This window comes from Heterodontus francisci, chromosome 5 (genome assembly GCF_036365525.1).
Source record: "Heterodontus francisci isolate sHetFra1 chromosome 5, sHetFra1.hap1, whole genome shotgun sequence".
Classification (NCBI taxonomy): Eukaryota; Metazoa; Chordata; class Chondrichthyes; order Heterodontiformes; family Heterodontidae; genus Heterodontus; species Heterodontus francisci.
Window position 1 is genome coordinate 196,890,711 of NC_090375.1, and position 12,670 is coordinate 196,903,380.

Sequence of the window (12,670 nt, forward strand, 5' to 3'; positions counted from 1 at the left end):
CATTTCTTCCCTGCAGGTGGAGGTTTTCATCAATGGTATCCCCAGTAAGTGTTCCAGTAATTGTGGATATAAATGGAGTTCTGAGAAAACCCCTGTCATTTCAGGCATCAGTCCAACAACAGGTAAGTACTGGCAACCAGATCGACTCATGTTGTCCATTTAAATCCAATGAATCTGTGAGGGTGTTGGTGGGGTTTGTCTCAAAATATTCACAGCAGACTCTCAAAAACAAGGTTTAAAATTATGAGACTGATAATTACCACTAACAACATCAAAGGAACACAGGAGGAGGCCATTCAGCCCCTCGAGCCTGTTCCGCCATTCAACTAGATAATTCCTGATCTGTATCTTAACCCAATCTACTTGCCTTGGCCCCATTACCCTTAATACGTTTATCCAACAAAAATTTGTCAATGTCAGTTTTGGAATTTTTAATTGACCGCCCCTCCCCCACTCCCAGCCTCGACAGCTTTTTTTTGTGGGGGTGGGGGGGAGAGAGTTTCAGATTTCCATTCCCCTTTGTGTGAAGAAGTGCTTCCTCACATCATCCCTGAATGGCCTGGCTCGAATTTTAAGATTCTGCCCCCTTGTTCTGGACTCCCCCTCCCCCCCGCCCCCTCCCCCCCCCCCCCCCCACCCCCACCCCCACCATCACCACCAGTGGGAACAGCTTCTCGCTATCGACACTATCAAACTCTTTATTCGCCTTAAAGACCTCAATTATGTCACCCTTTAATCTTCTCTATTCAAGGGAATACAAGCCTAGTCTATGCAATCTGCCCTCAAAATTTGCCCCTCCAAAGACAATACATGCTCCCTGAGTTGCGGTGCGCAGAGCTGAATGCAGTTTCTGCAGATAAGACCTCACCAGAGCTTAATGCAACTGTAGCATACCTTCCACCCCTTTGTATTCCAGATGCCTCAAGATAAAGGCCAATATTCCAATAGCCTTTTTCACTATATTTATATTTTATTCTCTTTCTAAGTGATCTATCAAGTTGAAAGCTGTATCCTCGCCCCAGCGAGCTCTCTGCTGTTTGGGACTGTGACAGGTCAGGAGGTGCTGATTGAGGCAGCCCAGGACCAATGAATCCGACAGGCCCAACATCTAGACATTGGCTTGAGGAGGACTTCTCCCATTTGTCTGGTGTAACTTTGAGGGATCGATGGAGACCCCCTCCAGCCTTCCTCACCGCCCCCTGCCACCGCCAACCCTGCCACCCCTGGTTAGACACTCGACACAGGCCAAATTATTGCAGCCAATTGGCAGGCAGGCTGGCAAAATTCCCAACATGTGTCTGGCAATATCTATGGATCTTTTCCATTCTTTTTTCATAAATGATATTGCCATTTAATATTTCTGATAAACGAGGGTCATCAGGATTGGCTTTGAGGCTTCCAGCCAGGGGGGAAAACAGAAAGGTAACATCCTAACATTGATGGAAATGATTTACCCACCCCACCCCATTCCTGCCATGGCTTTGGCACCAATCGTCCCCCAGGCTTCTCATTGGTCAGTCAGAGCGATCACCTGAGAGGCAGGCAGCCGGCTGCTACAGTAGGGAAATCGGGGTCCTGCAATGTACGTGGAGCCTCGCTTGCCAGTTCTGGACTGGATGTTCTCTCTGACTCCACAGAACAAGGCAAGGCCACAGGCCTTCCTGGTCCCCCTCCCCCCTCCATCCTGAGTTCACCACTGCTCACACACAGACCTACCTTCTTCTGGTCCAAAGCCAATGAGCCATCCTTGGGGTGGGGGGGCTCATTTTCCACCCGCCCCCCAAATGCTAATGATGTCCGGCCCTCAATCAGGATTGAGCCTCCACAGCAGGCAGCCAGCTGACTCTCTCTTCTGACCATCCCCACACCTCCCCCAGAGACCACATGGGAGGGATAGTCGAAACACCCCCCCAATGACCGGCTTCTCATGGAAAACAAACTGTCCTTTACTCTTCCAGGTTCCAGGACCGGTGGGACTGTTCTCACCATATCGGGCTCCGGGTTTGCCAACAGTTCGAAGACTGACACCACTTGGGTTTTGATCGGGGGTGCCAGATGTCCAATCACAGGATTAACTGGTGAGCAGATGTTTAAAGCAAATGAAGATCAGTCAATACTGAATAGCATCAGTCGGAGGGAGGAATTACATGCACTTACCTCTGGAATCACCTCCACTGTGTGTACAATTGATGCAATCCCCTATGAGATCCTGCCCTTGAGAGTGAGAATACCTGTGCAGGATCTTCTCTCCCTTGTCCTGGGCAGCAGTGGAGCAGTCTAAACTCCAGAAAAGCAACCAAATGTAGGGGTAAATGCCTCTCGCTGTATTTTTTGGAGCCACTGAATTTTGCAGCACAGGAGGCAGCCGCTCGCTCCACCTTCCAGTGTCACTCTTCGCTGCAGCAATCCAAAATTAATTCCACCTTCCCACAATCTCCCCAAACCCCTGTATGTTTCTTTGCTTCAGATATTTGCCTCAACTTCTCCCTGTGACTGAAGCATTGGGTGCTCTGTCTAATCTCTCTATCCTCGTTTCTGAGTGATGACCCATTCCCATTGGCTCCCTAACCAAAGGGAAACTTTCTCCCTAATACAGTTTATAATTATGCAAAACCCGGATTAATTCTTGTCCTTGGCTTCTCTGCCTTTGAGTTTTGGAAATAGTGATATCAGAGAGCCTATGGGAATGGCAGGCCATCTGATTTGGGAATGCAGATCCCGGGCACCTCGACACTCAGTAAGAACATCACTCGAGATTGGTAGTGCCAGTATGAATGCACTACAGGGCCAGAGTGATTCATAATGCAACGTTGTGTTTTAGTTGTAATTGGTCCTATTACAATGAGTCACATTTATTTGTGAATAAAAATGACAAATATTCTGGCTTTTTATTTTATATAATAGCACACATCACTAACAAGAACTTGCATTAATATAGCACTTTTTAGGTAGTATAGCATCCCAAGGCGATTCAACTGAGCGTTATCAGACACAATGTGACACAGCCCCACGTAAGCAGATGTTAGGACAGGTAATAAAAAGCTTGGTCAAAAAATTTCAGGCAGCATCTTGAAGGAGGAGAGAGAAGTGAAGAGGTTTTGGGAAGGAATTCCAGAGCTTAGGGCCCAGGCAGCTGTAGGCACGGCCGCCAGTGGTGGAGCGATTAAAATCGGGAAGTGCAAGAGGCCAGAATTGGAGGAATGCAGAGATCTCGGAGGGTTGTAGGGCTGGAGGTGCTTAGTGATGGGGATTGGCGAGGCCATGGAGGGATGGAGGGATTTGAAAACAAGGATGAGAATTTTAAAATTGAGATGACACCAGACAGTGAGTCAATGTAGGTCAGTGAGCACAAGGGGTGATGGGTGAAGGGGACTTGGTGTGAATTAGGGCACAGGCAGCAGAGTTTTGGATGATCTCAGGTTTATAAAGGGTTGAAGATGGGAGAGCATTGGAATAGTCAGGTCTGGAGATTGCAAAGGTATGGATGAGGGTTTCAGCAGCAGATAAGCTGAGGCAGGGGTGGAGTTGAGTGATGTCACCGAGTTAAAAATAGGCGGTCTTGGTGATGGCATAAATATGAGATCAGATTCAATGCCAAGGTTGCAAACAAGGTTCAGCCTCAAGCACTTGCCAGGGAGAGGGATGGCGTTGGTGGCAAGGGGACGGAGTTTGTGATGAGGATTGAAGACAATGCTTTTAGTCCTCCCAATGTTTAGTGTGAGGAAATTTCTGCTCATCCAGTACTGGGTGCCGGACAAGCAGTCTGACAATTTAGGGATAGTGGAAGGATCACAGACACAATTTGATATTGAGACACAGAAGGAGATATTAGGGCTGGTGACCAAAAGCTTGGTCAAAGAGGTAGTTTTTAAGGAGTGTCTTAAAGGAGGAGAGAGAGGTGGAGAGGCAGAGAGGTTTAGGAAGGGAATTTCAGAGCTTAGAACCCAGGCAGCTAAAGGCATGGCCACCAATGGTGGAGCGATTAAAATCAGGGATTTCCAAGAGGCCTGAATTAGAGGAGTGCAGAGATCTCAGAGGATTCTAGGGCTGGAGTAGATTACTGAGATAGATAGATATGTATCTCATCAGGCATATACAAAGACAGTGCTGTGTATCTCTTTATATTACAAGTCTTTGGAGGGTTAAATTCAAGGAAAATGCACCCTTTTCTATTGCTGGTTGGATTTGATAATTTGCATTCTTTGTTACTTTGTCTTCAGATACTGAAATAACCTGTATGATTGGGACTGCCAGTAATACATCATCTCCTCTCACTGTCTACATCGCTGAGCTTGGCATTGCAAAACACTCCAGCAACCGGACATTCACTTTCTCATATCAGCTGGAGGTTGAAAGTATATCTCCTTCCCTGGGCAGTACTGAAGGTAGTGATTGTAGAATAAATGAGCGGAAGCATAAATCACTGTTAAAACAATAGCGTGTCCTCTTTCAGTTATAGTCCCCACCACTTAAAACGTCCATTTTTAAAATGGGCATTCGCGTCTATTGGCTAAAAAGCAATAACTATATGTATTAAAGTCAGTTTCAAAGTTTTTGCGCGATATGTGTTCTGTTTATTTCAGACAGAAATGGCTGTGTTCACTCTTGGTCTCACTGAATGTAATAAAACAGCCTCTGGCAGTCTTTAATGAAGCATATCCTTTTTTTAAAAAAAAAGAGCTTTTTATTTTCAGCCCAATGAAATTATGGCCAACGTAAATTTGAACTAATGATGGGCACCCACATTGCTCAAAGCTCAGGGCATCAAAAGCAACTGTGGGTTACAGTGCTGGGTAACCTTGCAAAGACTCCGTAAAAGCTTGCGTGAAACTACTGCGACAGTAAGGGTTGATCAATGATTATTGTCGCATTAAATCTGCTGCAGAAATCTTTTAAACGTTTCATTGATCATTTATCGTACAGAACAGGTCTCGATCAGTTAGTGTTATCCCATCTGATGTTCTGTCTATCTATAGCAGTAGTAAAAGTTTAAAATGCTTCTTGCAAAGTGTTTTGGTTAATAAGTATTAGAGTAATCAGTGTTAGGCCATCTATACTATTCATGAATTGATTTTTAATTTTATTAACACCGCCCTTTTATACTAGGCATTGCATATAGCAGGCAAATATTCAAACAAACAGGCCCCTGTACGAATTGTAAATGTTTTACAATTTACACTGCAGCTGTAGCATTGGTGTGAAGCAGCTTCTCTTCACTTCAATACTGTGGTGAGAATGTAATTCTTAGCCTGACTCTGGAGTTGTTGTATGATTGTCTTTAAGAGTGATGTCCCTTTAAGATCTTAGAATGCTAATGAGCTAAGCACCAGGATGTAGTCATGTGACTCGAATCCAGAGTCACTCTGCAACTGTAACACCTTGAGGGTGGAAGATGGGAGGCCAGCCAGGAGAGCATTGGAATAGTCAAGTCTGGAGATAACAAAGGTATGGATGAGGGTTTCAGCAGCAGATAAGCTGAGGCAGGGGCGGAGTTGAGTGATATTACCAAGTTGGAAATCTGCGGTCTTCGTGATGGCACAAATATGAGATCAGATACAATGTCAAAGGTTGCAAACTGTTCAGCCTCAGGCATTTGCCAGGGAGAGGAATGGAGTCAGTGGCGAGGGAATGGAGTTTGTGGTGAGGATTGGTTCTGTAAATAGTTTGCTCTGCACTGTATATACTTGTTAGCTGTTAATAAATCTGTTAAGAGATCTTCTGCATAACTGGACTCCACGCATCTTATTTAAGTTGCATCAGACAACATAAAGAACTCATTACAGGAATCAGGGTGTTGCCTGAAACTAGACTAAATGGAGGAGGAAATATCATTCCTGCTGTGCCTTTGGAATCAGTTTGGGCATTGCTAGTCAGATTGCACCTCATTGGTTTAGTGTCTGAGTGAAACCACTTTTCCCCTGCAGTAAACCTATCGTGGCTGGGCGGGGGAGGGGACTCAGTGGTGAAAACTGGTAGTAGGCAATTGACCATCCGTTATATGAGCTAATGGATTTTCCGGGTTGTACAACCTTTGGCTAATCCCATACAGTCAGTTTACAGCCACTACCGAATGTTGTAGTCTACCCCTTAGTGTCTATACAACCTAAGTAATGGGGCGGTAAATTTTCCAATCATGGAAAAGAAATGAAAGATTTGTATTTATGTAGTACCTTTCACAACCTCAGCACGTCTCAAAGTGCCTTACGGCCAATGAAGTACTTTTGGTATACAGTCACTGGTGTAATGTAGGAAACTCAACATGTTCACACTATTTCTTTTATTCATTCATGTGGATGTGGGCGTCACTGGCCAGGCCAGCATTTATTGCCCTTCCCTAATTGCCCTTGAGAAGGTGGTGGTGAGCTGCCTTCTTGAACCGCTGCAGTCCATTTGGGGTAGGTACACCACAGTGCTGTTAGGAAGGGAGTTCCAGGACATTGACCCAGCAACAGTGAAGGAACGGTGATATAGTTCCAAGTCAGGATGGTGTGTGACTTGGAGGGGAACTTGCAGGTGGTGGTGTTCCCATGCATTTGCTGCCCTTGTCCTTCTAGGTGGTAGAGGTCGTGAGTTTGGAAGGTGCTGTCTAAGGAGCCTTGGTGCATTGCTGCAGTGCATCTTGTAGATGGTACACACTGCTGCCACTGTGTGTTGGTGGTGGAGGAAGTGAATGTTGAAGGTAGTGGATGGGATGGCAATCAAGTGCTCTGTATGGTGTCGAGCTTCTTGAATGTTGTTGGAGTATTCCTTCACACTCCTGACTTGTGCCTTGTAGATGGTAGACAGGCTTTGGGGAGTCAGGAGGTGAGTTATTTGCCACAGGATTCCTAGCCTCTAACCTACTCTTGTAGCCATGGTATTTACATGGCTACTTCAGTTCAGTTTCTGGTCAATGGTAACCCCCATGATGTTGTTAGTGGGGGCTTCAGCAATTGTAATGCCATTGAATTTCAAGGAGAGATGTTTAGCTTCTCTCTCTCTTGTTGGAGATGGTCATTGCCTGGCACTTGTGTGGTGCGAATGTTACTTGCCACTTATCAGCCCAAGCCTGGATCTTGTTGCATTTCTACACGAACTGCTTCAGTATCTGAGGAGTTGTGAATGGTGCTGAACATTGTGCAATTGTCAGCAAACATCCCCACTTCTGACCTTATGATTGAAGGAAGGTCATTGATGAAGCAGCTGAAGATAGTTGAGCCTAGGACACGACCCTGAGGAACTCCTGCAGTGATGTCCTGGAGCTGAGATGATTGACCACCAACAACCATAATCATCTTCCATTGCGCTACATATTACTCCAGCCAGTGGAGGGTTTTCCCCCTGATTCCCATTGACCTCAGTTTTTCTAGGGCTCCTTGATGCCATACTCGGTCAAACGCTGGCTTGATGTCAAGAGCAGTCACTCTCACCTCACCTCTTGAGTTCAGCTCTTTTGTCCATGTTTGAACCAAGGCTGTAATGAGGTCAGGAGCTGAGTTGCCCTGGCGGAACCCAAATTGAGTGTCACTGAGCGGGTTATTGCTGTGTGTGCTCCTTGATAGCACAGTTGATGACACCTTTCATCACTTTACTGATGATTGAGAGTAGACTGATGGGGTGATAATTGGCTGGGTTGGATTTGTCCTGTTTTTTGTGTGCAGGACATACATGGGCAATTTTCCACATTGCCAGGTAGATGACAGTATTGCAGCTGTACTGGAACAGCTTGGCTAGGGGTGTGGCAAGTTCTGGAGCACAGGACTTCAGTACTATTGCCGGAATATTGTCAGGGCCCATGGCCTTTGCAATATCCAGTGCCTTCAGTTGTTTCTTGATATCACGCGGAGTGAATCGAATTGGCTGAAATCTGGCATTTGTGATTCTGGGGACTTCAGGAGGAGGCCGAGATGGATCATCAGCTCGGCTCTTCTGGCTGAAGATTGTTGCAAATGCTGATGTGCTGGGCTCCCCCATTAATGAGGATGGGGATATTTGTGGAGGCACCTCCTCCAGTTAGTTGTTTAATTGTCCACCACCATTCACAGCTGGATGTGGCAGCACTGCAGAGCTTAATTCTAATTTTGGGTTCACTTAGCTCTGTCTATCGCATGCTGCTTACACAGTTTGGCATGCAAGTAGTCCTTGGTTGTAGCTTCGCCTGGTTGACACCTCATTTTGAGGTATGCCTGGTGCTGCTCCTGGCATGCCCTTCTGCACTCTTCATTGAACCAGGGTTGGTCTCCTGGCTTGATGGTAATGGTAGAGTGGGGGATATGCCAGGCCATGAGGTTACAGATTGTGGTTGAGTACAATTCTGCTGCTGCTGATGGCCTACAGCACCTCATGGATGCCCAGTTTTGCATTGCTAGATCTGTTCGAAATCTATCCCATTTAACATGGTGATAGTGCCACATAACACGATGGAGGGTATCCTCAATGTGAGGGTGGGATGTCGTCTCCACAAGGACTGTGCGGTGTTCACTCCTACCAATAATGTCATGTACAGATGCACCTGCAGCAGGCAGATTGGTGAGGACGAGGTCAAGTATGTTTTTTCCTCTTGGTTCCCTCACCACTTGCCGCATATCCAGTCTAGCAGGTATGTCCTTTAGGACTCAAACAGTAATGGTGCTACCGAGCCACTCTTGGTGATGGACATTGAAGTCCCCTATCCAGAGTACATTCTACGCCCTAGCCACCCTCAGTGCTTCCTCCTAGTGGTGTTCAACATGGAGGAATACTGACTCATCAGCTGAGGGAGGGGGGTAGGTGGTAATCAGCAAGAGGTTTCTTGCCTGTGTTTGACCTGATGCCATGAGACTTCATGGGGTCCAGAGTCAATGTTAAGGACTCCCAGGGCAACTCCCTCGACTGTATGCCACTGTGCCACCACCTCTGGTGAGTCTGTCCTGCCGGTTTGACAGGACATACCCGGGGATGGTGATGGCAGTTTCAGGGACATTGTCTGTAAGGTATGATTCCGTGACTGACTATGTCAGGCTGTTGCTTGACTAGTCTGTGGGACAGCTCTCCCAACTTTAGCACAAGCCCCCAGATGTTAGTAAGGAGGACTTTGCAGGGTCGACAGGGCTGGGTTTGCTGTTGTCATTTCCGGTGCCTAGGTCGATGTCGGGTGGTCCGTCCGGTTTCATTCCTTCTTACTGACTTCGTAGCGGTTAGATACAACTGAGTGGCTTGCTAGGCCATTTCAGAGGGCATGTAAGAGTCAACCACATTGCTGTGGGTCTGGAGTCACATGTAGGCCAGACCAGATAAGGACACAGATTTCCTTCCCTAAAGAACATTAGTGAACCAGATGGGTTTTTACAACAATTGACAATGCTTTCTTGGCCATTGGGAGTTTCATAGCTTTTAATTCCAGATTTTATTATGAATTAATTAATTGAATTCAAATTCCACCTTCTGCTGTGGTGGGATTCGAACCCATGTCCCCAGAGCAATACCCTGGGTCTCTGGGTTACTAGTCCAGTGACAATACCACTACACCACCGCCTCCCCTATTCCTCGATGTGTGCGCCCAGTAATTTGAAATGGGTGAACAGGTGCATAAAATATAGCACCGTGAGCAACAATGTGGCTGTCCCAAAAGGCTATGAATTCTGGTGGACAATTGGAGGCGTAATCTTAAACTTAGAGCTGGACCATTCAGGTTTGATGTCAGGTAGCACTTTTTTACACAAAATGCAGTGGGAATCCGGATTTCTCTCTCCCAAAAAGCTGTTGAGGCTGGAGTTAAATGGAGCTTTCAAGACTGAGATCGACAGATTTTTCTAGGGTAAGGGTATGGAGGGATACGAAACGGCAGTTCAGTAGAGTTGAGGTCAGCCAGGATCTATTAAAATGGTGGAACAAGCTCGAAGGGCTGAATGGCCTCCTCCTGTACCTAGCTTCCCTTGTTTATACATGAACTTCAATGATCATTTAACTTTGTGTCTTTTGGCCTTTAATTTATTGTCCTAGTTATTTACCTTTTATTTCCATTGTTCAGGAGGGACCATTCTGACAATATATGGCTACAGCTTCACTCCCAATTCAACGGTTTTAATTGGAGGGAAGACCTGCCGCCTTCTTACAGAAAGTCCTGTCAAGATGAAGTGCAGCACTCCAGCGGTGAGTGGGGTTTGGGGCATCTAGATTTGGGCTAACTGTTTTCAGGGTGTCCAGTTCGACTGGTTCAGATCTTTTAACTTGTGTATAAGCGTTGAGGAGGAAATATGCTCAGGTTCTCTGAAATGCTTCAATTCAAGTGACAAGTTATGATGGCCCAATACCAACAACTGCAGCTCCTCATCATGCACTAAGTACAGGTGGGCTGGACTGCATCAGGCATCACAATGGTGCAACACCACCTGTCCTCTTCCTAACCAAACAATACAATTTTGAACTAGTAAAGGGAACAAGGATTAGACCTAATGTCATCACTCTGGCCCTAGCATGAATCTCTAAGGCATGGAATACATACAAGGTTTGAAGATGAATTCTCCACCTTTTTTCCAATACAGATGTCAAAGCTTTCAAGCCTTTAGCACACATCTGTTGCTTTAAGGTCAGGTTCTTCTGTTAGGATTTGGGTCTAACTCCATGCGCCGTTCCTGATTGATCTTGATCTCCATCTCTCTCTCATTCTCCTTTCCTACATTGTTGTACAAAGAAATGTTAAGCCTCTGAAATTTTAAGTTGGACAGAAGCCCCGACATTCATTTGCCTCTGCCTGATCGCTGGCTATATGTATTGAGTCAATGTGAAGTCACCATACTTTCCTCATGAGCTCCCTCCCTCCAGTTTAATTGAACCAACTTTACAAATTCACGCTCCCACTGGGAGAACTCCTCAGGAATGTGGATGCATGAATCCCACAATTTTTAATCCATTTCAATGGAGAGTGAACGTTGGCAGGAAACAGGACAGATCCAAGGGGAGGTAATTCTGTTATAAATCATAACACAGGGTTTCAAGCTATCCATTCCCCATTAATTTTACTTCCATACATAATCCATAAAATATGTAGCATGCTTTGACTAAACATGTAATATTTATAATGAGGGAATTGAAGAAACTGTTTGAAGCATGACGAATCTTTTATAACGCTACATGAGTTAAGAGCCAGCAATTCGTTTGAGTGGTGTATGAAGAACTGATTGTGAATTTGAAGCCTGTGTTAATCCTGGAGTCACTTTCACTGGCAAAGTCTGCAGATTAATTCCAGTTTCAACACTATCCTTCAGAGTGATGTTTGAAGTTATTCACTCTTTTCTAGAGGCTCAGTTAACTGTCCACTTGATGACATCCTGACTGCCCTGTAAAAGGATGTGAGAAATAATTAATTCCCTTCCCCTTCTCTTACTACAGGCACCTGTCGGAGTGTCCAATATCTCGGTGATTGCTGATGGAATACCCAGCACACTGCCCTTCTCCTTCACTTACATTGACATGAAGACTCCAGTTATCTTCCAAATAAATCCAGCGACAAGCAGTGTGGCAGGTAATTCAGTCTGTTTAAAATAAAAGTAAAATCTGTAATAAAAACGGAAAATGCTGGAAATACTCAGCAGGTCAGGCAGCACCAGTGGCGAGAGAAGCAGAGTTAACGTTTTCAACTTGATAACACATGCTGCCTGACCTGCTGAGAATTTCTCGCATTTTCTGTTTTTAAGTCACCGTTTGTCGTACGAGAATCTGAAATTTGATGTTTTGTCGCCAGTACACATTCCGAAAACAAATGTCTCCTCCTTTAGCTGGATGTCAGTTTTTGGCTGATTACAGTGCTGTGAAGCACCTTGCAAAGGTTTCTCTAAAGAAAAGACCGAGGGCTGACCTGATGGAGGTCTTTAAGATTATGAAAAGGTTTGATCAGGTAGACATACAGAAGATGGGCTGTATATTTGTCACAAAACCACTGCAATATTAAACGCAGTGGCTCATTTAAAGGGCCAGGATGGACTGCCCCCACCTCTCCCCCGATGACATGGAGGGGGCAGGCAATAGTGTCAGCAGCCTTTGCGTAGGTGCTGACACTATTATTAAAGGGCTTCGAGCCTTTCCATTTCATTTAAATTTTCCAAGAAAGATGTTGCAAAAAATTTTTTAAACATTTAATTTGTACACCCCCCACCCTCCAATAACCATTCAATGCATTACTTGCCCTCTCCCCACAAAACAATTCCCCTGCCCACCTGAACTTCTCCCCCACCCCGCAAACGTCATAAACTATAAACTTTACCCCTTCCCACCATGCCCGACACCAATGAAATTGCACTGACTCTGCTCCCCCGCACCCCACACTGAAAAATGTTACCTGCTCCCCCCCCCCACCCCACCAGTGTTCCACCTTTGATCCCCAGATGGAGACCTGAAGGCACGGGACTGCCGGCTACCGGCACCAATATTGCAGCGGGATGGAAAGCGGAGGCAAGAAGTTAATTCGTACCTTTATTTAAATGTATTTAAATATGTAAATTTTGCTCCCATCGCCAAGTGGTTATGGGGTTTGGGGGGTGGGTGGGGGTGCTACCAGGAGGTCTCTGCCGCTGGCAATATCGAGCAGGACCGTCCTGGCATCGAAGCCCGTGGCGGGCCTCTGCCCGAGGCATTTTCCGGCCACGACCCTCGATGTTGGGTGGTCTGTAAAATTCAGCCCGAACTTTCTACTTGTGGGGGAGACCAGAACTAG

General features: G+C 45.8%; 1 protein-coding gene across 1 annotated transcript in view; it reads left to right on the top strand.

Moving 5' to 3' along the window:
• pkhd1l1.1 (PKHD1 like 1, tandem duplicate 1) overlaps positions 1 to 12,670 on the top strand; it is a 258,831-nt gene that overhangs the window by 104,135 nt on the left and 142,026 nt on the right. The window contains exons 28-32 of the mRNA XM_068032692.1: positions 17 to 122; positions 1,959 to 2,078; positions 4,221 to 4,385; positions 9,989 to 10,110; positions 11,350 to 11,482. Coding sequence (XP_067888793.1) covers positions 17 to 122; positions 1,959 to 2,078; positions 4,221 to 4,385; positions 9,989 to 10,110; positions 11,350 to 11,482 — 646 coding nt within the window. The remainder of the gene's footprint in view (positions 1 to 16; positions 123 to 1,958; positions 2,079 to 4,220; positions 4,386 to 9,988; positions 10,111 to 11,349; positions 11,483 to 12,670) is intronic.